Source organism: Loxodonta africana, chromosome 12, assembly GCF_030014295.1.
Source record: "Loxodonta africana isolate mLoxAfr1 chromosome 12, mLoxAfr1.hap2, whole genome shotgun sequence".
In the NCBI taxonomy this organism is placed as follows: domain Eukaryota; kingdom Metazoa; phylum Chordata; class Mammalia; order Proboscidea; family Elephantidae; genus Loxodonta; species Loxodonta africana.
This window is the reverse complement of record NC_087353.1, coordinates 79212540-79239182: the sequence shown is the minus strand read 5'-3', so window position 1 is coordinate 79239182 and position 26643 is coordinate 79212540. Positions and strand designations below refer to the sequence as shown.

Here is a 26643-nt window from a genome sequence, read left to right as displayed (position 1 = left end):
AGGGAAGGGACATGCCATGTGGAATTAACATGCCCACTCCAGAGAGGACAGAGACAGGGACAGACTGCTGTGTTCATAGCAACAGAGCTGTCACTACTTAAAGTGTCTATCATCATTGGAAGATCCACTCTCTTAAAGGCAATTTCCCAAGACCTCTCATGGGCTGAAGGAAGAATGATTCTGAAAATGACCCAACATGCCAGAAGCAGATCAACTTTGCCTTGATAGACTGGGGAGAGCTAGTGGCAGAGATACCCCTGTCTCTTGGCCTTAGCTGGGCTTCCTTGTTCCAGGATGATGGAACCCAAGATGGGCAAGGGGGATGGAGCCCAGGATTATAGTGGAAAGAAGACCACAGCTTGAGAGCCAACTTGGTAGAAGAGAAGAACCCTTGTATCTCCTTGGCTTATTCCCACCTGAAGTCCTGTCCAACGGTTTCATAAAATTTAATATTATAAGGTCTATAAAATTCCCGGAGCTGGTCTATGACTTCAGGATCTATCTGTACATGAGTTCTTCCTTTTGATTTGCCCAGGCATCGAGGCAGGAGGCTCGATTCTGGTTTTTTCAAGCAAGGGAAGCCTTTGGTCTTGTTGAAGTAGAAGTGCTTGTCGGTGATGAACCTCTTGATGCCCAAGAAGTCCTGCACCCGCCCCATCTCACCAGCTGGGTCAGTGATGAGCCGCTCACCACTGACGAAGTGGATCTGTGCCAGGGGGAAGTACTGCAACCAGCTCTCCAGGTGCAGTGCATACATGCCGATGCGGATGGCGTTCCAGGACACGTCCACCAAGCCTAGCGTGCGGTTGCGGAATGAAAGGCCCTCGAAGGTAGGAATGTCGGGCTTCTTGGAGAGCGTCTGGGTATAATCAGAGATGGCCCGGGTCACAGGATTCCGCACAACCACAATCAGCTTGGTGTCTCGAGACATGTTAAAGATCCGTCGGGGGGCCTCTTGAGTGACAAAATAGCTGGGCGTCTTCTCCAGCGTGATCTGACTCTCGAGGGTCCTGGGCATGAGGCTCCTGTGGGACAGAAGGACCACATCATCAGATAGGGTCCCCTGGAGGGCCCAGGTGCAGCGAGATCATCTCCCTACCTCCATATCCCTGTTGGGTCCCCTCCTCTCGTCTGCGCTAACCTGGTGATGACCCCACTTTAACTCTTATGGACGGTTTTTTCTTCAAAAAGTTTGCTTTAAGATTGGAAGTAATATAAATATTCATCAATATGGGTTAAATAAATTATGGAATAGCCAATTAACAGAGTTTAAAAAAAAACCCATTGGTGTCCAGTCGATTCCAACTCATAGTGACACTGTAGGACAGAGTAGAACTGCCCCGTAGGCTTTCCAAGGAGCGGCTGGTAGATTCGAAGCACCCACCTTTTTTTGGTTAGCAGCTGAGCTCTTAACCACTGCGCCGCCAGGGCCCCCCATCAATATGGGTTAAATAAATTATGGAATAGCCAATTAACAGAGTTAGGCAGGTCAGTATGTACTAAAGTGGAATGTTCTCCAAGATATAATGTTAAGTGAAAGAAGGTAAGATCAGAGTGTATATCTCGAGAAGGACACACACACACACAACCATAAAAGCAGTTGTTTCTAGGGAGGGGATCTAAGCTAGGAGGTCAGGGGTAAATGAGAATTACTTTTTTCAGTAGAACCTTATACCATTTGAAAATTCTAATACATTTATTATGTATTCAAAGACGTATATTAAAAAATATAGATTGATTGATTTATACAATTAATAAAATAAGCCACTGATTATTGTTTTTACAAAAGATATTTCTCCAGATATTGTAAGAAAAACTTTCTGGGCAAAAGGTTTGTTTTGCAGGAATAGCAACTGTTTTAGAGATGAGTTTTGACATCCTCTCCTGCTGAGAAATGCCTGAAATACAACTTTGTAGAAGCTCGAAGAAGCGCAGAATGCCAGGCCAGTCAGGACATCAGTCCGAGGCCAGGCCAAGCAAGCCATCTCTCCCTTTTTAATTTCTTGGCTCTGCTTGAGACCTTGAGGGGTGATGGTGGGAGGCTCTCCCAGGTGTGTCTCCTTCAGCTCATGATGGAAGGGAACATACCTGGTCCCCCAATGGCTACTTCTTTCTAAAGGTCATGTTTACTGTTTCTGAATTCTGGCTGGACATAAGAACCACCACATGTGTCTTAAAAATACAGGCGTTTCAGACCCATCTTATACCAACTGGTTCAAAATATTTAGGGGTAGGTATTTTTTTTAAAACTGCTCAGTGATTCCAATGCAAGGCAGAGTCGAGAACCACCAATAGATGATCCTTCCCTCAACCCTGTCACCAAGCTTTCTTGACCCCGGAGGCATTCATCCCCACATTCCTTTGGAATATAGACTCCTGGTTCCTAGTCTTCTGCTTCCCAGCTCATGTCATCATCTCTGTCCCATAACCTGGCCTCACAGTTCTCTGACCTTTTCACTCCTAGTATCTCCATTACCACTTCTCTTCAGCAACTCTTGTGGCCATTCCTTGGGTCTTTGCATTGGAATTGCCCTAATTCTGAAAGGGTTAACTCTAAAACTCACTCTAGGACTATAACCATATTTCTTTCCACCTTTCCCACAATCCCAATCTCATTATACCTGATCTTCAAAATCAGCGATGGCCTTCTTGATTTCACTGTCTTCCATACCTTCCCTCGGACCCAGCAAACAATCATTTTAATGTCATCACCACCACCACCACCATCATCATCATCAATTTCCCTGTACAGTAAAACCTGCGAAAGTGGGAACCTGTGTAAGGCAGAAACCTGCCAGAGAAGGGAAACTCAAATATTTTCCACTAAATGAGCAATAGAAAAGTGGTAAGGCTGCACCCTGTCAAAGGTGGAAAACTCACGGGACCCAGAAAAACAAGACAGTCCTGTCAAATTCTGGCTCTCACAGGTTTCACTGTGCTATTGTTCTCCCAATTTCTAATAACACATCAGTCCAAACTTTCATCCTTCCTAATTCTGTCACTGAGCAGTCAAACAGCAGTGGAGAAAATTGCATAACTTTGACAACTGGATCCTTTATACATTTATTAATTCTAGCTTTGCCTGAACCCTCAGTACTGTTCAAGAATCTTTTATATTCATTTTTCATCCCCATATCATTCTTCATAGTAGATGTTGCAAACTCTCACCACAAACTCCCAACTCTATTCCTGTCACCCAGCCTCAACACACAACTTGTCTGCGACTACACTAGAAAGGTACAAGCTGCCACACCTCAACTCCTTCAATCTTCTTCCCTTCATCTTAAAACTGACCTTTGCTGTTAGCTGCCATTGAGTATGATCGCAACTCATGGGGACCCCATGCCCAAAGGAATGAAACACTGCCGGGTCTTGCACCATCCCCATGATAGGTTATAGACTGGATTGTTGTGAGCTGTAAGATTTTCATTGGCCGACTTCTGGAAGTAGATCACCAGGCCTTTCTTTCTAGTCTGTCTTAATCTGCAAGCTCTGCTGAAAACTGTTCAGCATCATAGCAACGTGCAAGCCTCCACAACAGATGGGTGGTGGCTCTACATGAGGTGCATTGGCCAGGAATTGAACCTGGGGCTCCTGCACCGAACCACCATTTATCTGCCTCCGTTCTGAGCCCTTCCCACTATTCTTAGCAGACAAGGTATGCAGGGAGTCACCTGTCCACCTGCACTCTCAGATCCCTTCCCCTTCTGCCTTCCCTGTAACTGTGTTCTTTATCCCCTTGAACCTTTAAATTCATTATACAACTAGACTGAAGCAACTGAAATTTTGCTTTCAGACCCAAGGTCTACGATGGACCCTTGTGAGTTTAGATTTTGAATAGTATTGACTGTGATCATTGAGTGGAACCCTGGTGGCATAGTGGTTAAGAGCGCGGCTGCTAACCAAAAGGTCGGCAGTTCAAATCCACCAGCTGCTCCTTGTAAACCCTGTGGGGCAGTTCTACTCTGTCCTATAGGGTCACTATGAGTTGGAACCGATGGTACCTAACAACAACACGATCATTAAATAGGCCAATAATCCAAAAAAAAAAAAAAAAAAAAAACCAAAAACAAGGATAGCATTATTAGCTAATGATCACAAATGCACTTGAATAGAATTCTTTGGCCAAATGTTCTTGGAAATCTGGCTATATCATATTATAACCTTGGCATGCATTGTAAATAGGTATTGGCCTTTATGACAAGAGAACAGATGAAATTACATAGATGTGACAGTGCAGCTAAGCTCTGTTTAAGGACTTTCCAAACTAGCTGGGGGTTATTGATAGAAAGGTCTTGCCTAGCACAAAGAAGCTGACTTGTCAAACCATTAAACAGGTTTCTCCGTATTATTCTTCATTATGCTAAAGAAGATCCAAGAGAGGGATTGTGGCTGCAGCATTTCCCAAGCTTATTTCCCTGTAGAGCTATGAACTTTTGCCAGGAGCATCAGTTAACATCTCTGTTACCAGTTTGGAAACCCGGGTGGTGTAGTGGTTAAGAGCTACGGCTGCTAACCGAAAAGTCAGCAGTTTGAATCCACCAGGCGCTCCTTGGAAACTATATGGGGCAGTTCTACTCTGTCTTATAGGGCTGCTATGAGTTGGAACCAACTCGATGGCAACGGGTTTAGATTTTTTTGTATTTTGGTTACGAGTTTGGAAACGTCTGACCAATTCCAGTGATCTCTGGATTTTGCACCAAAACAAAGCTCCACCCTCCTAATTTGTAATTGGTGTATCAGTTGCAAAACCAAATTATACGGCACTAAGGAAGATATGTAGCCCTGGTGGCGCAGAGCTATGACTACGAACCAAAAGGTAGGCAGTTTGAGTCCACCATCCACTCCTTGGAAACTCTGTGGGGCAGTTCTACTCTGTCTTGTAGGGCTGCTATGAGTTGGAATCGACTCAAAGGCAATGGGTTTGGTTTTGGGTTTAAGGAAGATATAAGGAGTCCTTGAGTGGCACAAATGGTTAAGTGCTCAGCTACTAACCGAAAGGTTGGCAGTTCAAATATACTTAAGGCATTTGGAAGAAAGACCTGGCAATCTACTTCTAAAGGATCATAGCCATTGAAAACTCTATGGAGCACACTTCTACTCTGAAATATATGGGGTCACTATGAGCTGGAATTGGCCTGACGGCAACTGGTATGGTTTGGTTTTTGGTTTAAAGCAGGCATAAGTACTGTAAACAACACCACATACTTGCCCCACAAATCGAATGCCACAGTACATAGCACTTCAATTTTTTTCTCTTCCACGAAAGAACATCCTTACACATTTATTTCTCCTTAGGTCATTCGAATAGGGTACTGGATGCCTATGTGATGACAATGTAAACCCAAAAATCAAAACCAAATCTATTGCTGTGGAGTCGATTCTCACTCATAGCAACCCTATAGGATGGAGTAGAACTGCCCCATAGTGTTTCCAAGAAACAGCTGGTGAATTTGAACTACCGACCTTTTGGTTAGCAGCTGTAGCTCTTAACCATTGTACCATCAGGGCTCCATACTAAAAAACAAAAATCTGTTGGCCGTCGAGTCGATTACGACCCATGGTAACCCTATAGGACAGAGTAGAACTGCCCCATAGGGTTTCCAAGGAGTGGCTGGTGGATTTGAATTAACGACCTTTCGGTTAGCAGCCGAACACTTAACCACTGAGCCAGCAGGGCTCCCAGGGCTCTATAGGAGGCTGTATATACATCTCCCTGCTCTGTGCACATTCGATGGGGTGAACATTAGACTTTGCCTTGTGTCCCATCTTTTCTCCTTATGTCACCGTTTAAATTTTGCTTACTTGTTTTCAGCTGCTGACAAACAGCTGAACTTTTCTTGCACCCCATAGCCCTCTTAAGCATCAGCCTCCTATCTTTTCTACGTAGCTCTGCAAAGATTACTGAAAGAATCGTCTGACACTCACTGTTTGAACTTACCTCCCACCTGTTGTTTTAATTTGTTCCGCAGCAACTTTCCCTACATCTGGTACTAGCTCCTAGATTTTTCTTTGAGAAACTACCTCTCCTGCTTTGTATGAAATCTGGGTGGGTCAAGAGGTGGGTGCATGGCTGAAGTTAGGCCAACAGTGCTAATTGTCTCATAAAGACTAGAATGTGTCATGACTGAAAATAGAACTCATTCGACCAGACGAGGAGCCCAGAAGAAACTCCCCATCAGTGTCTGCTACAGATCCCCAGAGCTATCTTGGTTCTTGCCTTTCCTGAGACCTGGTTCTTCCATTTTCCTCAAGATTCTGTGTGTGATTAGACATCCTCCCAATAAATTATTAATAGATAGGTTAGTCAGAGTTGATTTCTGTTGCTTGCAACCCAAGAACTTGACCTATCTTTTACAACCTGGTTTCCTCACCTTCTTCTCTGTAGAAGCTAAATTTACCCACTAGATTATAAACTCCATGAGGGCAGGGCAGGTTGTGTCATATTTGCAGCTATATACAAGATCTTCTCAATCGATGTTTTTTGAGGTGCAAATGAAGTCAACAACCTGTCTAATGCAGTTGTGCCCTTAAGATCTTATCCTCTTTTCAAATTCCCAATTTTTTCCAAGTCATTCTGGAGTTTCCCACTGGTCCTTCTCCCACTTCTCACATTCCACATACTCTTTCTGGATGATCTCATTTCTTGCCCAACCTTTAACCACCACCTGGAGCTGTTGGGAGTTCCTGGGTGGTACAAACAGTTAACACATTTGGCTTCTAACGAGGAGGTTGATGGTTCAAGTCCACCCAGAGGCACCTTGGAACAAAGGCCTGGTGACCTACTTCTGAAAGTTCAGGCGTCAAAAGCCCTATGGAGCACAGTTCTATTCTGACACACATGCGGTTACCATGAGTCGGAGTCGACTCGATGGCAGCTGTAGGAGCTGTTGACTCACAAATTTGTAACTGCAGCTACACCTTAAAACTTTCCTATACTCTAACTGGAATATAGGACTAAGGTGTACCTGACCCAAGCCATTGGTGTTTTCAGTCACCTCATATGCATGCAACAGCTGGACAATGGATAAGGAAGACCGAAAAAGAGTTCCCTTTGAATTATGGTGTTGGCAAAAAATATTGAATATACCATGGACTGCCAGAAGAATGAACAAACCTGTCTTGGAAGAAGTACAGTCAGACTTTGTCTCACCTACTTGGGACATGTTATCAGGAGGGACCAGTCCCTGGAGAAGGATATCATGCTGGGTAAAGCAGTCAGCAAAAAAGAGAAGATCTTGGCGAGATGGGTTGACACAGTGGCTGCAACAATGGGCTCAAGCATAACAACAGTTGTGAGGATGGCACAGGGCTGGGCAGTGTTTCCTTCTGTTGTACATAGGGTCACTATAAGTCAGAACTGACTCAGCGGCATCTGACAACAAACTGAAATATCCAACTGTCTACAAACTGGATACTTCACCTCAACAGCTGAACTTCCTCTTCGACTTTCTTCTCTCTCTTGCCTGATTTTGCAAACGAGGCCGCCATAAGTTTCACAGGGGGAAACCTCAGAATTATTCTTGACTCTTCCTTAGATCTAATGCCTTCCATTCCTGTAAATAGTGCCCCCCAAATGTCTCAAAACCCAAATAATCTTGAGGGTCAGCTTGAGGGTCTCTGGAAACTTTGCTTACCCTCATTGGCCATCCCATGAGGCAGAGACTGCTCCATTGGCTCCGGCCGTCCACACAACGAACATTCTGTCTGTGTACCACCATGTGCGGGCCTGTCTGAGCAAGAGGTCACCGGAAACTAAAGAACAGGCACACACCTCTGATTAATACTGACAGGATTCTCCAGATGATTTCATTTTCTGCCGACATTGTACAGTCCGTATATGCTCTGAAAGACCTGGCTGCCTGGGGGACTTTGGTGATTTATTAGCTTCTCAATGGGAAACCAGGTTCCTTGAAAATCATTGCAGTCTCCGGAGGGATAATTAGGAGTAAAAGAGGAGGGAGAGGCTTATTGCAAGAACACTGGTTCTTAAAACTAAACCTGCAAAACCCCTCTGCAGTGAGCTGAGTGGTGGCCCCAGCACCTGTGGCCTCTTATCCTTATCTTGTTTGAACCTAGAATTGTGTCGGCTCTCCCATCATGGGACCACTTCCTTCCAAATCCACACCCCCAAATTCTATACTTATGTGATCCCAGGGCAGACCACTCACTCCCAGCTTAAATTTCACCAATCATTCTTCATTGCTCACAGGATAAAGTCCTTAACAAGATTTATGCAGCTTTTCTTGATCCTACCCATGACTGCCCCTGGCCCTGGCCAGACTGGACTATTCAAAGTTTTCCCCAAAGATTGTATTTTTTTCTTGCCAAGGGATCTTTGCACATGTTGTCCCCTTTTCCTGAAAGCCCTCCTTAGACCGTTAGCCAAAACTTCATCTCTCAGCTCATCACCACCTCCCCCAACATCATTACCCCTTTCTAAGAAGATGAGTCAGAATCGACTCAACGGCACTGGGTTTTACTGGGTAAGAGGAGTTAGGCATTTTCCCCCTTGGGATTCCATGGTACCAAATGTGTACATATCCCATTCTTTACACATCATCTGTATCTATCATCCCACTAGAATATAAGATCCCTGAAGGCAGGGATCATGACTGTCACATCTCTGTAGCGACAATGTCTAGTCCTGGGTCTGGTATGCATACATCTTGTTCACATATTCATCCATCAAACAAGCATTTGTTGAGCACCTACTATATGCCAGGAATACAAAGATAAGCAAGGTGTAGTCTCTGTTCTCAAGGAGTCAACAGCCTTGTGGCCAGCTGGGATGGGGGGGTCCCTTTTTCCCAGTGGGAGGGTCTGCACTTGCACTCAACTTCCCACAAGGGCTGGTGGCTTCTACCCTCTGGCAGAAGGTGCTATACCTGAACCTAATTTCCTATAGACCTTCAGGTCCCCAGGTGCTGAGCAGCTGGCTTTTCCAGATAACTCCTGTAAACAGCTGGCATCTGAACCCAGCCTGCCTGGTATCCTAGTAGTTTGATTATCTTTGACTGACAAGGGGCTCTCATGCCTGTCCTATAAGAAGGAAAGTCAATGGAGGTGTGGGGGAAGAGTCTTTTCCTGGCAGTGTAAACCCACAGTTCAACCAGAAATTCATCCAGTTCCTGGCCTGCCCTCAGTGTGATGGCAAGAAAATAGGGTACCCCTGATCCTGTCCCTCTGTGGTGACCCTTGATTCTAAGTTTCCCCATTAAAGCCTATTCTCTCACCCATACCTTGTACATTGTGGAATTTGTCCTGAGCCCTGCTGTATAACAGGTGGAGACCACAAAAGGAACCTCCTTGCATGATATACCCTACAGAGATGTTCAGAGGACAGTGGCTACTTCGTGGTGTGGTTATGAGTATGGGATTTAGAATCAAAGAGACCTGTGTCTGAGCCTGGTCACTCGCTAACCATAAGACATGGGCATGCAGCATACATTGGCCATACACACGGTCACTGACACTCTGGACACAAACAAGATACCAGTTAACATTCATTGTGCAGTGACAGTGGGCCAGACAGTGTTCTAAGCTGTCTATGAATCAAGTCACTCAGTCTTTTTTTTTTTTAATTATTGTTGAGAATACAGACCATACACTAATTCAACAGTTTCTACATGTATGATTCAGTGACATTAATTACATTCTCCCACTTGTGCAACCATTCTCATCCTCCTTTTCTGAGTTGTTCATCCCCCATTAACATAAACTCACTGCCCCCTAAAGTTCCTATCTAATCTTTAGAGTTGCTGTTGTCAATTTGATCCCATATAGGGAGATTTCAAATGTGCATAATGCTCAAGGCAGACATTCTTTACTAGTTAAGCTAAACTATTGTTTGGTTTCAAGAAGACTTTAGGGGATATTTTTGGTTTAAGGTTCAAAGATTATCTCAGGGGAGTAGTTTCAGGGGTTCATGCAGCCTCCATAGCTCCAGTAAGTCTGGAGTCCATGAAAATTTGAAAGTCTGTTTTGCATTTTCCCCCCTTTGATCATGATTCTGCTATAGAATCTTTGATGGAAATATTCAGTAGTAGTAGGCAGGCACCGCCCAGTTCTTTTGGTCTCATGGCTAACGAGGCAGCTGTTCATCTGACTGAATCTTCACATCAACCTAGGAAGTAGGCAGTCTTAGCATTCCTGTTAGGGCTGAAGAAATTGGGGGACAGAGAGTTAAAGTAAATCACCAAAGCAACACAGTCAGTTGCAGATCCCAGACTCAAGCGTAACTCCAGCACTAGGAGAAAATGTGAGAGTATTAAAAAAATCTTGGCACAAGGCCAGCTTTTCTAAGCATGAGACAAAACTCAAAAATCATGAAGGAAAAAGACTGAAAAGCTAGGCTACATAAAAAATGTAAGTCTCTGGAATGGAAAAATACCATAAATAAAACAAAAGGAATTTACAGTCTGGAACACAGAAAAACAAAGGGATGATTTCATATATATATATACATACACATATATATACACACATATATTTTTTCGGAGTTCTTACAAATTAACAAGAAAAACAGAACCAGCCCAATAGAAGAAAGGAACATAGGATATGAGGAGTTAATAGAAAAAGAGCTACAAATGGAAAATAAGCATATGAAAAGATACTCCACCTCTCTCAAATTAAAGAAATGCAAATTAAAACCACAATGAGATAATATTATTCACCTACAAGATTGGAATTTTTTTTTTTTTCTTTCTGGTTGTAATAGTTATTGCTGGCATGAGTGTATATAACCCAGTATTGGCAGGAATGTAAATCGATGCTGTCTTTAGGAAGGCATTTGACATTATCTATCAAAATGTGCAATGCACATGCCTTTTAACCCAGCAGTTCCACTAGTGGAAGTTTATTTGCACAAATGCATACAAACCTGTGTATAAGAATGTTCACTGTAGCATTTGTGACAGAAATAGGGAGCTGTCTACCAATGGTTTTGCACTTCCTTCTATCACCACAGAGCTCTGGTGGTGCAGTAGTTAATAGCTTGGCTGCTAACCAAAAGGTCAACAGTTTGAATCCACCAGCCACTCCTCGGAAACCCTATGGGGCAGTTCTACTCTGTCCTATAGGGTTGCTATAGGCAACCTCAACGGCAATCGATGGCAATGCGTTTTTAACGGGTTTTCTATAACCACCAGTTGCCATCAAGTCAACTCAAATCATGGTGACCCCATGTGTGTCAGAGTAGAACTGTGCTCCATAGGGTTTTCAATGGCTGATTTTTTTTTGGAAGTAGATTGCCAGGTCTTTCTTCAGAGGTGCCTCTGGGTGGATTTAAATTACCAACCTTCCAGTTAGCAGCTGAGTGTGTTAACCGCTTGCACCAGCCAGGGGCTCCCACTTCCTTCTACAATATAGTGCTATTTCTAGAGCGTAACTTCCTAGCCAAGTCCCCGTATAATCTGTGTGGGGCCATGTAACTGGTTCTAGCCATGGAAGGGGAGTGGAAGTGACTTGTTACCTACAGGCCAAGATGGTTACAAAATAGGTGTGTCTTCTTCACTGTCTCTTTTCCCACCAGCCAGGTGAATGCAAAGAACTCTGAGGTCCTAAAAGGAGGTAGGACCAAAAGGTAGAAGAGGCACCCATGACCACTTAGCAATCAGGAAGGAACCCCTTTAGACTATCGTGAGCAAGGAATAAGCTTTATCATGGGATCTGTTGGTTATAGCATTTGGCATTAACCTAACTACGGAAACAATGCCTGTGATAGAAAAAACTAGACCCAAAGTACATACCCATTAGCAGGAGACTGGTTAAATAAACAGTAGTAAGGCCTTACAATGGACTACTGTATAGATGTCAAATATGAGTGGGATTTATAAATATTGACACACAAAGGAGCCCAAGATGTATTATTAAGTGAAAAAATTGCAGAATAGCATGTTCAATATGCGCTTATTTACATACAAAATATCCACACATATGCTAATATGTATAGGCATAAACCATTTCTAAAAGGATACACAATAAACCGTAAACAGTTAACACAAAATCCATTGCCATCAAGTCAGTTCTGACTCATGGTGACCTCTTACGTTACAGAGTAGAATAGCTCCATAGGGTTCTCTTGGCTGTAATCTTTATGGAATCTGATTGCCAGGCCTTTCTTCCGTGGTGCCACTGCGTGCGTTCAAACCGCCAACCTCTAGGCTAGTAGTTGAGTGCAAACCTTTTACGTCACCCAGGGACCTTTAACAGTGATTACCTCTGGGAAATAGTCTCCAGGGATCGGGGATAGATTGTGAACTGGGATGTTACTTTTACTTTTTTATCTTTCAGCACTCATTGAATTATTATTATTTTTTCCCCAGGAGCATGTCTCCTTTTTGGTTAAGAAAAAAAGTAGCTAATAAAAACCTATTCTCAAAAGTTTCCATTGATATTATTTAGAAAGAAGAGCGCCTTGATAGGGATAGTTTCATGGCGTGAGGGGGAGGACATGCATTCGTAGGAGCTGAGTTGTGGGCGGGAAGCAAAGGCATGGGAGGTCAAAGACGTATAGCTCCTATTTCAAGAAACTTGGCTAGGAAGGAGGAAGAGCTATCGTGGGTGTGGAATCAATGTTTTCCTTGCTACAGGCACATCTCCGATAAGTTTCCAGGCAAAGGGACCTCAATTTCTCAGGCCCCGTCTGTGGCTGGCCTGATCCTCGGGACACTATCAGGGCACCGTCTAGGGGCGACATGCCTTTGTCTTCTTTCCCAGGCACGGTTTAGTGTCTTCTCCTTACCTTCCCTTTCCTTCGGGAGTGGGTCCCTCAAGGCAATGCTTCTCACGCTTACTGTGCATATGAATCACGTGGGATCTTTCTGCAATGCAGATTCTGATCCAGTAGGTCTTTGGGGGTGGGGTGGGGGTGGGGCTGAGGTTCTGCATTGTTAACAAGCTGGGAGGGGAGGCTTATGCTGCCAGCCCAAGGACCACACTTTGGGTAGCAAGATCTTCAGGATGTCCTGGAGATACTGACCCAAATGAGATACTCAATGAATGTTTTTCACATTCAGTGGTATTGGTTGATTGATGTTGAGTACGGGATCATGGATGATTTGAATTCAGAAAACCCAGATTTGAGTCCCAGCTTTTCCATTCTTGGCTTTGTAACTTCCGTATTAGTTTCCTGATCTGCATCTGAGTTCCCTTCACTTGGCTGTTGTGAGGTCTCAACTGGATAAACACGTGGAAGTCCCATGTAAGCCATAAAACACTACACAAGCGGCCATCCATTGGTGAGTTCCTCTATCTATTTGATTGATTGTCCCTCTTTAGTTCAAGTTTTTTCATTAAAAGAAAAAAAAAAAGAGCCAATCATCTCTCTATGCCTTCTCCCTCTCTCCATGCCTTCTCCCTCTCCCTTTACAGTAGTATATATTCCCTTTTCATCCCAGCCAAAGCTCTTCAAATAAAGCTCAGTGTCTCCATTTCCTCACCTCGCCTTCCTCCTCAACCTGGTGCATCTGGCTCCTACCCCCATGGCCACTCTGAAGAGACTCTCTCTGACCCACCCCAAATGCAGATTCCACCTTTGACCCCGGCCTGGTTTCATCTTTCTGTGCCATCTGAGGCATTTGCCCACACCCTACTTCTTGAAGGAGCCTTGGTGGCACAGTGGTTAAATGCTCGGCTGCTACCCAAAAGGTCAGCTGTTCAAATCCACCAGCCGCTTCTTGGAAACCCTGTGGGGCAGTTCGACTCTGTCCTATAAGTTCACTACGAGTCAGAATCGACTCAGTGGCAATGGGTTTTGGTTTTACTTCTTGAAACTTGTTTCTTGGCTTCAGGAACACACTCTCTTGGTCTCCTTTTCACCCCTCTTAGCAGTCCTTCTTCATTAAAAAAAAACCAGTAACCTGTTGCCGAGGAGTCAGTTCCAACTCATGGCGACCCCACGTGTGTCAGAGTAGAACTGAGCTCTGTAGGGTTTTCAATGGCCGCTCTTTTAGAAGTAGGATTTCAGGCCTTTCTTCCGAGGCATCTCCAAGTGGACATGAACATCTAGTCTTTGAGTTAGCAGTTGAGCACATTCATATACCTTTCAGTTATTCTCTCTCCACTTATTCCTTAAATGTATGGGTTCCCCAGGCTCTGACCTCTGTTCTCTCCTTTCTATTCCTCCCCTCCCCTCCCCTCCCCTCCCCTCCCCTCCCCTCCCCTCCCCTCCCCTCCCCGTCATCTCCTCAGTCTACAGCCCTAGCTAGGAGATCTCACCAATGCCCTTTGTTTAAAAATTTAATCTATTTTCTCAGCCCTAACCTCATTCCAAGGAGCCCTAGTGGTACGGTGGTTAAGCACTGGGCTGCTGATTGAAAGATCAGTAGTTCGAACCTACCAGTCGCTCCTTAGAAGAAAGACGTGGCAACCTGCTTCTGAAAAGATTACAGTACAGCCTTGGAAACCCCATGGGGCAGTTCTACTCTGTCCTATAGGGTCGCTATGAGTTGGAATCGACTGGATGGCAATGGGTTAATGGGATAACCTCTCTCCAACTAAAAATGTGATTTTCCACCTATTTAGTGGCCATGTCTACAATAAAATGTCTACAGATGCGTAAAACCCAATGTGTCTAAAAAAAAAAAATTTTTTTTTAAGACTCTACTCATTATCCTCACTTGCCCATCCTACCCTCGTGTTTTATTTCATGTCTCAGTTAATGGCCTCACCATCCACCAGTTGCCCCAATAACACCCATGTCTAATCTGTAACCACATCCTACTGGTATTCTCTTACCCAGTCTCTGTGACATCTGTCCCAGGCAGCCCAAGACCCATGACAGCTCTCCTCACTCCCGGTCAGAGCAGCAGGGAGCTGCTCAGTGTCTTTCTCTAGCTAGGCTCTACTTTCTACCATCCATCCTGAACCGGTTTGCTCTTGTGTGACACTCCCCAGCGACGCCAATGTCCAGGAAGCTAGGTTGTACGTAGGGGCAGTGATGGTCCCAAATGGTGGCTTAGAGGATTTTTATCCCCCTTATAATCTCAATTAGTCAACTACGTGAAAACAGCATGCTTGCTACACACAGGCAACTTCACGACAAGTCTCCCTTTGATGCATCTCCACTCCCACTCCTTTCCCCTGTGTAGAAATTTTGGAAGCAGCACTGCCAAGTGGAATGACAGATCATCCATAAGGACCTGCAGGACACCCCTGAAAAGGTCAGAGACCTATAAAGAAGCTTACTGACCAGCACTGGGTGCCGGGAGACCTGACTGCCCTTTCTCTATACCTGCTTGGTTCCACTACACATCCCTGATTGGCAACACAAAGGGCCCTTCAGTGCCCCGCTCCTCTGGCCAACTTGCTCTCCCATTCTGCACAGCTATCAAAAACCTTTCCCATTCTCCCCCAACAATCAAACCCTGCCCTTTCCTGCCACTCTCAGCAGATGAACCTGTCTTGCATCTTCATAGAGATCAGAGAAGCCATTAGACTGGAACACCCTTACTGTCTTGCTAACAAACACACGTTTTCCACACTGACCAGCACCAGGCCGTGTGGGAGGACACTCTAGCGGAAGATGCTATAGGGTGGAGCTGGTCAACCCGGTGGCCTTCTGATGCCTGTGCTCCTGTGCAATCTGTGCACCTCCATCTCTACCTTCCAGTGTTGTCTGCTTTGTCCAGAGACCCCATCCTCCACCACCTGCTGCAGTGATCCACTCTCAGGAGCTGTCAGTCCCCACCAGTTCTGAACACTTTCCAGGCATGTGCAAACGCCCCAGCCAATGATTAGGTGAGCCAGGAATTTCTTTCATTTTCTGACACCCCACTGTCCAACCTCACACTCCAGAGTCCCCAGGGGCTACTGACAGCTTTGCAGGGATGAGTGTCACAAACCTACCCCACTTTCTGTAGCATAATAGTGCCCCCTGGTGGTAGGTGGTCTAACTGCAGCTGTTGGAGCGAAAACTTTTCAACCCGTTGCCTTGAGTCTATTCCGACTCATAGCGACCGTATAGGATAGAGTAGAACTGCCCCATAGGGTTTCCAAGAATCGGCTGGTGGATTCGAACTGCCGACTTTCTGGTTAGCAGCCCAGTTCTTAATCACTGTGCCACCAGGGCTCCTCTGCAATTCCCTGTTGCCTCTCTTGGAGAAATTAACCAGCGATAGCAGTGCTCTCCATTTTGTCACCTGCAGAATACATTAAGCTGCATGGTTTCAAAGGGTTATCAGGGGTTTGTTGGCTTTCTGATCATGCAGGGAGTAAGGAGAGAAGTGGGCAATGTTGTGGGGCAATGCACTGGGAAATCTGCTGCTCAAATAACATCTTGGCCTCCAATGTGCCCAAAGATGCAGGTATGGTTGTAGGATCACCAATACTTCTGCAGGGTCCAAGGTCTGCCTAACTGTAAAGATTTGTTTTCATGCCCAGGCTATGGTGTAGAAGAGCCCAGCTCAGCTTTTCAGTTCTGGAAGGCATTCGTAACACCCAACTAGATGAACCAGCAGACACTCTTGAATCCCTTAGTTCTACCCTTTCCTGTCTCTAGGTCTTTGCTGTTCTTCCTGCCTGGAGCACTTTCCCCTGGCTCTTCCTATGGCTCAATCCTTCTTACCCTTAGGTCTCAGATCCAATGTCACCACTCTCAAATGTCACTCTCTATACCCCCATGGCTTATTTCCCTTGTAGCTCTAAGCACAACCTGTAATTATCTTGCGTATCTGTTTATCTATTATCCTTTTCCCCAACTAGCTTGTAGGCTCATCGGGAAGAGCAGAGATGACATCTGTCTTACTGACTGTCATATCTTTAGTCCTTGACACTGTGCTATAGCATCATAAACCAGAAAAAAAAAAAAAAAAGCCAAACCCATTGCCATTGAGTTGATTCCAGCTCATAGCAGTCCTATAGGACAGAGCAGAACTGTCCCATAGGGTTTCTAAGGAGCGGCTGTTGGATTCGAACTGCCGACCTTTTGGTTATCAGCCCTATATCTTAACCACTGTACCACCAGGACTCCCATCCCATCATAAACCCATTGCTGTTAAGTCAATCCTTACTCAACAATTAATAGGCAATAAATAGGTGTAGTAATTGACAGAGTAGAACTGCCCCATAGGGTTTCCAAGGAGAGGCTGGTGGATTTGAACTGCCGACACTTTAACCATTGCCCCACCAGGACTCCTCATCCCATCATTAAAAAACAAACAAACCCATTGCCTTCAAGTCAATCTGACTCATAGGGACCCTACAGGACACAGTAGAACTGCCCCATAGGGTTTCCAAGGAGTGCCTGGTGGATTTGAACTGCTGACCCTTTGGTTAGCAGCTATAGCTCTTAACCACTACACCACCAGGGTTTCCCATCCCATCACAGGCAGGCAAAAAAGAAGGAACCATGCTCACCAAAGACTTTGCTTGTCGATTGCATAAGATGGTAATGAATCCAAGCCTACGTCAATAAGACATGGGCTCCTGGAGGAAATGTGGCAGCCTGAGCTCTTTAGAAGGGATTTCCCCAAATGCAGTGGCTTTTCATTTGTAGGAAACCCTGGTGGCGTAGTGGTTAAGAGCTACAGCTGCTAACCAAAAGATCAGCAGTTTGAATCCACCAGGCGCTCCTTAGAAACTCTATGGGGCAGTTCTAGTCTGTCCTACAGGATCGCTATGAGTTGGAATCGACTCGAAGGCAGTGAGTTTTTGGTTTTTGGTAATCATTTGTAATGCACAAATGGTTCACGCATGAAATTTACATTGTTTACAGTTGTGTGTTTATTTTCATATATTTTAGAAAATCGGAACTAGGACATCACATTTATTTAACAGATTTTATTGATTAGGATGAGGCTTAAATAGGCAGTGAATTGATCTAAAGACAAATATTAAGTAAATAGTGGTAAAAATGACATGCGGATATGGCAAAAAGGGGCTTCTTCAATGACTAAGTTCCCAAGGTGGTGCTAACGATTTGAACTTGACTACTAACCTAAAGGTTGGTTGTTTGAATCCACCTGGCAGCACCACGTTTTTTTGTTTGGTTTTCAGTGACAAAATTTGGGAACTCCTGGCTCTAAACAATATTGGTATGGCCAAAGGGAATCCAAATCAGAGTAATGTGGCCATATACTCATTCAACAAGTATTTATTAAATACCTACTGTTTTCCACACATAGTGCTAGGTACTGAGGTCATGGCTATAAATAAAATAGGTGTAGTAATTGCCCTCATGGAGCCTCTGGTCTAGTGGGGGAGATGACAGGTGAATAAATAAATATATAGTTGGCACTTGTGGTGAAGAAAAATAAGAAAAGAAGCATAATGAAGGGATCTACTTTAGATGGAGTAGTCACAGAAACCCTGGAGGACACGTTTGAGCAGAAGGTCAAGAGGTGAGTGTAGGCTGAGATAAAAGACAACAGGATGACATGAAAATACAATAGGGTGAGAAAAAAATGGGGTGAGGATGAGGTAAGATGGTACTGCAGAGAACCTAAACACATGTCTTAGTCATCTAGTGCTGCTATAACAGAAATACCACAAGTGGATGGCTTTAACAAAGAGAAATTTATTTCTTCACAGTAAAGTAGGCTAAAATTCCAAATTCAGGGTATCAGCTCCAGGGTAAGGCTTTCTCTCTCTGTTGGCCTTCTCATCAGTCTTCCCCCAGACTAGGAGCTTCTCTGCGCAGGGACCTGGATCTAAAGGATACATTGTGCGCCTGGCACTGTTCTCTTAGTGGTATGAGGTCCCCCCTTCTCTCTGCTTGCTTCTCTCTTTTATATCTCAAGAGATTGCCTCAAAACACAGTCCAGTCCTGTAGATTGAGTCCTGCCTCACTAACACAACTGCTGCCCACCCTCCCTCATTAACAACATAGAGGCAGGATTTACAACATATAGGAAAATCACACAATACCAAGAATCATGGTGCAGCCAAACTGATTCACACATTTTTGGGGGGACATAATTCAATCCATAACAACTTGCATTAGCAAATTTATATCCATACTGGCAGCAGCAAAGAGTAGAATTAAACCAGGTGCTGTCTAGTCAATTCCGATTCATGGTGACCCCATGTGTGTCAGAGTAGAACTGTGCACCATAGGGTTTTCAATGGCTGAGTTTTTAGAAGTTGACTGCCAGGACTTTCTTTGCTTTTATATTTTGCAGAGGCATAGCCGAGTGCCTTAAACGCACACACTACCCAGGGACTCCAAAGTAGAATTTGTGACATAGAAAGGAAAAATCAGAGCAAACAAATCTGAAGTGAGAGAGAAGGGGACATGGAAGACAGAGTATTAAGAGGCAACATGTAGTCTGATGATGTTATTGAAGAGGAAACCTGAAACAAATCGGACAGAACCTATAGGCAAAGATTTCACAAAAGAGACATTTCTAGAGCTATAAAATCACTATATGAGCAGATTGAAAAGACTAGCTTAGTCCTAACAAAATAAATCCCACATTCATGTATCTATCTATGTATCTATCCATGCATCCATCCATGCACCCATGCATCCACGCACCCATCCACCCACCCATCCACTCATCCACCCACCCACCCATCCATCCATCATCTACCTATACATATATGCATCAGGGCAAACATTCTAAATTACAGGTAAAACACCAAAGTTCTGTAAACATTATAGGTACACAGGACTGATAAAGCAAACAAACCAAATATTTTTCTATAAAAGCAGGCCAGACAAGGACTTTCCAGCAACATTAAATGCAAGAGAAACACAGATTATTATCTACAGAGTTTTGGAGAATAAAAATTGTGACTCCCAGTATTTAATATTTAGCCAATCTGCTTGTGAAGGCAAAAGAAGAGCCCTATAAGACATGTGACACCACGGAAAACATTCCAGTTTGCTCTCCAGGAAGTGCCTGGAAAAGAAAAGCAACTGCCTGAGCAATGGTGTGAAGGAACTCGAGAATGGGGAAGACTTGTGTGGAAGGACAGTGACTAGCATTAAACAAAAAGCTGAGTCCAACTATTAGCTTCTAATATCAAGAATTATTCTTTAAAAGGGGGGTATAATAATTAGTAGGAGCCCTCATAGTGCAATAGTTAAAGCACTCAGCTGCTAATTGAATGGTTGGTGATTCGAACCCATTAGTGGCTCCAGGCTTGGTAATCTGCTCCTGTAAAGATTATAGCCTAGGAAAGCCCATAGGGCAGTTCTGCTCTGTCACATGGGCTAGCTATGAGTCAGAATAGACTTGACAGCACACAACAGCATAATAATAAATAATTTGATAAATTAAACCCAAAATCTCAGATTAAATGAACAAAAACTAGTAAGCTAGCAGTAGAGGAAGAAGGAAGAGAGGGGCAGAGTAAAGCACACAAGTTTTGTTTTTTTTTTTAGCTTCTATTTTATTTTTTTAATTGTACTTTAGATAAATGTTTACAGAACAAACTAGTTTCTCATTAAACAATTAGTACACATACTGTTTTATGACACTGGTTAACAACCCCATGACATGTCAACGCTCCCCCCTTCTCGACCTTGGGTTCTCCATTACCAGCTTTCCTGTCCCTCCTGCCCTCTAGTCCTTGCCCCTGAGCTGGTGTGCCCCTTTAGTCCCATTTTGTTTTATGGGCCTGTCTAATCTTTGGCTGAAGGGTGAACCTCAGGAGCGACTTCATTACTGAGCTAAAAGCATATCCAGGGGCCATACCCTTGGGGTTTCTCCAGTTTCCTTCAGACCAGTACGTCTGGCCTTGTGTGTGTTAGAATTTTGTTCTACATTTTTCTCCAGCTCTGCCTGGGACCCTCTATCATGATCCCTGTCAGAGCAGTCAGTGGTGGTAGCTGGGCACCATCTACCTGTACTGGGCTCAGTCTGGTGGAGGGTGTGGTAGATGTGGTCCATTAGTCCTTTGGACTAATCTTTCCCTTGTATCTTCAGTTTTCTTCGTTCTCCCTTGCTCCCGAAGGGGTGAGACCAGTGGAGTATCTTAGATGGCTGCTCATAGACTTTTAAGACCTACTCACCAAAGTAGAATGTAAAACATTTTCTTTATAAACTATGCTATGCCAATTGAGCTAGATGTTCCCTGAGACCACGGTCCCTACAGCCCTCAGCCTAGCAATTCGGTCCCTCAGGGAGTTTGGATGTGGCTATAGAGCTTCCATGACCTTGCCTTGTACAGGTTGTGCTGGCTCCCCAGTATTATGTACTGTTTTACTCTTCACCACAGTAACCACTTATCTATCGTGTTTTTCCATCCCCACTCCTCCCCTCCCTTGTAACCATCAAAGATTATTTTTGTGTAAACCTTTTCATGAGTTTTTACAGTAGTGGTCTCATACAATATTTCTTCTTTTGTGATTGACTTATTTCACTCAGCATAATGCCCTCCAGATTCATCCATGTTATGAGATGCTTGGCAGATTCATCATTGTTATTTATCATGGCATAATACTCCACTGTGTATATGTACCATAGTTTGTTTATCCATTAATCTGTTGAAGTGCATCTTGGTTGTTTCCATCTTTTTGCTATTGCAAACAATGCTGCAGTGAATATGGCTGCGGGTATGTCTATTTCTGTGGCAACTCTTATTTCTCTAGGATATATTTCTAGGAGTGAGATTGCTGGATCATATGGTATTTCTATTTCTAGCTTTCTAAGGAAGCACCATATCATTTTCCAAAATGGTTGTATCATTTTGCATTCCCACCAGCAGTGCCTAAGACTTCCAGTCTCCCTACAGCCTCTCCAACATTTGTTTTTTCCTGTTTTTTTTTTATTTGTGCCAGTAATGCCGGGCGTGAGATGGTATCTCATTGTGGTTTTGATTTGCATTTCTCTAATGCCTAGTGATCACAAGCATTTCCTTATGTGTCTATTGGCTGCTTGAATGTCTTCTTTGGTGAAGTGTCTGTTCATTTTCTTTGCCCATTTTTTAATTGGGTTATTTGTCTTTTTGTTGTAGAGTACACAAGATTTTTTACCAAAAGATACTGTCTACTGATTTACTCTATTAGAGAAATTAATAGAGAATTAATTAGAGAAATACAAATTGAAGAAGTCAAAGCAAGGCATATATCTTCCAAAATGCTGGAAAATATAAAACGCAGCTCATATAACAGAAAAAGAATGCAAGAAAAATCCAAAAATTATAGAGCAAGATGACAGAAGTGGGACTCATTTTATTAATATTAAAAATTATTAGAAATAGGCAAAGCAGCATGAATTTTTAAATGACAGCAATAGAGATTTTGCATTCTGAAATAAACCCCAACCATATCTGTGATCACAAGACCTCCACAAAACAAAATACAGAGCATTTTTTCTGAAAATGGAGACGTTAAGATACATCAGTAAAATGCCAGTGTAAAGAAAGCTAGAGTCCTGACATTAATACCAGATAAAGTAGAATCCAAGGCAAAAGACATTAAATGAGACAAAGGGAATAATTTAATATTGATAAAGGGCCCAATTCACAATACAGACAGACTAGTCAAAAGTACTGTATAACGTGGTGGATGAAACTCAGTGCTCATCTCCACTCCCTCCTAGGTCACCGCTAAGTTGATACTATAGGGAATAAGCTTCACAGATCAAAATCGAAGAGCAAAGAGATGTTGGCAGATAATAAATGTAGGCATATTTCTGGAAGAAGGGAGGCTGACTTATGAGGGGTAATGGACTTAAAAGAATGGAGAAAGCTGACATTGAAGTGGCTAGGAGTAGGGGCAGAATGCCAGCCAGGAGAAAGTGGACTCTTGCCACAGAATCTCCCCAGAGTTCAGGAATTTAAGGCACCAAGGACTCTGGTGGGGATGAGAGGTGCAGGCAAAAGCAGAGTTAATGTCAGAGGCCTCTAGAAGAAGCAGGGAGATTTTCTGCCTCTCCCCAACCCTACAGCCTGGCCTCCGTCCTGCTTCCTTGCTCCTACTGGGGCAGAACAGAGGAGTTTATCCTTTGGAGATATTGAACCAGGGAGCCCCCAGGCTCCGTCTAGGCACAGCAAAGAGTGGGGTTAAACACCATTCCAGAACTCTGGCAGGTAGGCTTATCTAGCCTAGGCAGACAATGAGAGGATCCCTCTCAAGAGAAATAGACCAGTCAAGATTGTGAGTAGTATCTACCAAGGTGGCGTTGGTTGCCATCAAGTTGGCTGTGACTCTTGGCAACCCCATGCACAACGGAACAAAACACTGCCCTGTCCTCTCCCATCCCCATGATCAGTTGCGGATTGAACTGTTGTGATCCATAGGGTTTTCACTGGCTGATTTTTGGAGGTAGATCGCCAGGCTTTTCTTCCCAGTCCGTCTTAATCTGGAAGCTCTGCTGAAACCTGTTCAGCATCTAACAGCACGCAAGCTTTCACTGACAGACAGGTGGTGGCTGTGCTTGAGGTGCGTTGGCCAGGAATTGAACCCTGGTCTCCTGCACGGAAGACGAGAATTCTACTACTGGACCACCAATACCTCATTCTACCAAGGCACAATTTATTAAAGGAAAAGCTGCCAAGTTCCACTGAGATCAATATCATTATATCTAATAATTACATCTAATAATTCAGCACAGAAATAGGTCAAAAGAAAAAATTATCATTTCAATAGATTCTAAAAAGGCATTTAGCAAGTTGAACATCCATTATTAATTAAAAGAAGAAGAAAGAAAAAAAAAAAAGCTTTAGGAAACCAGGAAGGTTGCATCCTTGGCATAAAAAAGAATTTCTCAAACACACCAAATGAAAAAAAAAAAAAAAAAAAAGAAAGGAAAACCAAACCAGTTGCTGACAAGTTGATTCGACTTTCTGACTCATGGCAACTGCGTATGTTGCAGAGTAGAACTGAGCTCCACAGCGTTTTCATGGCTGTGGCCTTTTGGAAACAGATCGCCAGGACTTCCTTCCCAGGTATCTCTGAATGGGCTTCAACCACCAACCTTTCAGTTAGTGGTTAAGCACTTAACCATTTTGTACCGTCCAGGGAATCCTTTCAAACTCACAGGTACTACCATACTGAGGGATGAGATAATACCAATAGTTAACATTTACTGAAAAGCAGGTGGTAAGCAAGACTCTAAGTGTCTTCGTGTGTATTATGTTATGTAGGTATGACTATTAACCTTATTATTCACATAAGGAGATTAGGCACAGAGGAATAAAATGCCCAAGGACCCACAGGTACTGAGTGGTGAAGCCAAGATATAAATTCAAGTGTTTTTTTGTTTTGTTTTTCATAATATTTTAATGTGTTTTTGGTGAAAGTTTATGCAGCAGTTTAGGTTCCCATTCAACAGCTCTACACAAGTTGTTCAGTGACATTGGTTACGTCCTTCATGATGCGTGAACATTCTGGTTATTTCAGGTTCTGGTTCTTCCATTTCCATGAATCTAGTTTCCCTGCCTCCTTATACTCTCGTCTTTGTTTTAAAGTAATTGTTGACCATTTGGTCTCATATAGGTGATTTTTTAAAGGCTCACGGTACTCACAGGTGATATTCACTATTTTTTGAGTCAATTTGTTATTTAGCTACAAGGTGACTGAGTATCTCAGGGCAGTAGTCTTGGGGAGCCCTCCAGTCTCAACCAGTCCAGTAGGTCTGGTAAGCTCAAGTGTTTTCACTCTGCGCCTGTGCTCGTAGCCTCCAGGCTATGAGTCTCATTAAAGTCCAGGCAAGATAAAAATGCCTGCTAACACAATAAATGTTTAATATTGTTCTATAATTTATAGACAGTTCAATTAAACCTTTATTAAATAGAGAGATAGGAAATCTTAATATTAGAAAGACATCAATTCTTCTCAAATTAATCTATAAATCAGTGTAATTCTAAAGCAAATCCCAAGGGGATTTAAAATTGAATTTGACATAATAATTATGAAGTTTCTTTTGGATGAATAAATTAATGATATGAGCCAATGCATTTTGTTAGAAGGAAGAGTCATGGAGAGGAAATTGCAATATCACATATTAATATATTCTAAAGATGCAATAATTAAAACAGTTTGGTTCTGGTTCAGGAACAGGCAAATAGATTAATAGACAAGACTACAAAATATAGAAATAAGTACAACTATGTGAAAAATGCACGATAAAAGTGGCATTTCAAATCAACTGGGAAATTATAGATTCTTGAGATTAAGAATTATTTTGTTGAGATAATTAGCTAATTATCTGGAAAAATATGGAGTTAGGTTTCCTCATTCACACTTCACAATATTAATTCAAGGCAAGTGAAATAATTTAATATTGGAAAAAAGTGAAGTAATATATTAAAATATGAGCATAATATATATGTTTGATAACCATGATACCAAAGAAAGAAAAGAAAAAGACTTTAGATGTGATCATGTAATTTTAAAAAATTTTGTAAGCAAAAAAAATTTTTTCATGAACAGAAAAAGAATTCAAAAGACAAACTGCCTTCCATAAATATTTAATATCTTTAATACATAAAGAGTTCTTACAAATCAATAAGAAAATATTCCCAACAGAAAGCCTAGGAAAGGACATAAACAATGCCAAAAAGAAGACGGACCATTTGCAAAACATGCAAATTCACTAGAAAGCAAAGAAATACAAATTAATTCCAAATGAGAAAGCGTTTTTCACCTATCACAAAGTTAAAAACTACTTTTTAGAAGTAATACTCAGTGTTATGCTTGGTGCAGAGAAACGTGCACTGTCATACCATGCTAGGATTGTAAATAAGTTTAAATTTTATGGCAGGTACCTTCCAAAATTTATCCTCTGGAAATAATAAAATGGTCGTAGAAAGATGTATGTTATAGGGATGCTTGTCACAGTATTATTTATTTAAAGCCGTGAAATAATAGAAACAACCTAAATGTACCCAACATTATCTTTGTTTCTAAACTGTACTTTAGATGAAGCTTTACAGAGCAAATTAGTTTCTCATTAAACAATTAATACACATACTGTTTTGCAACATTGGTTGCCAACCCCATGACATGTCAACACGTCAACACTCTCCCCTTTTCACCTTGAATTCCCCATTACCAGCTTTCCTGTCCCCTCCTGCCTTCTTGTCCTTGCCCCTGGGCTGGTGTGCCCATTTAGTCTCATTTTGTTTTATGGGCCTGTCTAATCTTTGGCTGAAGGGTGAACCTCAGGAATGACTTCAGTACTGAGTGAAAAGGGTGTCCAGGGGCCATACTCTCAGGATTTCTCCAGTCTCTATCAGACCTGTAAGTCTGGTCTTTTACCCAATATTATCTAGATTATCTAGAGTCATTCAGTGGGGGTACTATGCTGAGATTATAAATAAAATTTTAGAAAATATTTAAGACATGGGGTAAATGCTGGTGTTATATTAGTAGGTAAAAACAGAAGCTAGAAAATTCTTTGGTTAGACGATGACTTGCCTATGTGTGTGCACGTGTGTGCGGACACTTGGATAGCAAAAGGAAGGGCATAAGTTACCTTATGATATTCTGATATCCTCTACTTCTCTCCACGCTATGTAAAAATATATCATTGCTGTTCTTGATGGCTTTTCCTGAAGGATGTGCTGAACACCCTGTTCTTTGATATGCGTATGAAACCATTCACCACTTCGCTCTCAATGCTCTTATAAATTCTAAATAGTAAACTTCAGCACAGTTAAAGTCCATTTCAGTCAACTTATAACAGTAACATCAAGGAGAAAATAAGGAGAATATGCATAAAATATTCGGATGATACACAAGAACACGAA

General features: G+C 42.8%; 1 protein-coding gene across 1 annotated transcript in view; it reads right to left on the bottom strand.

The window, feature by feature from the left end:
• Nucleotides 1-406: 406 nt before the first annotated feature.
• HS3ST2 (heparan sulfate-glucosamine 3-sulfotransferase 2) overlaps nt 407-26643 on the bottom strand; it is a 132793-nt gene continuing 106556 nt past the window's right edge. The window contains exon 2 of the mRNA XM_003418815.3: nt 407-1025. Within this exon, the coding sequence (XP_003418863.1) occupies nt 407-1025 (619 nt within the window). The remainder of the gene's footprint in view (nt 1026-26643) is intronic.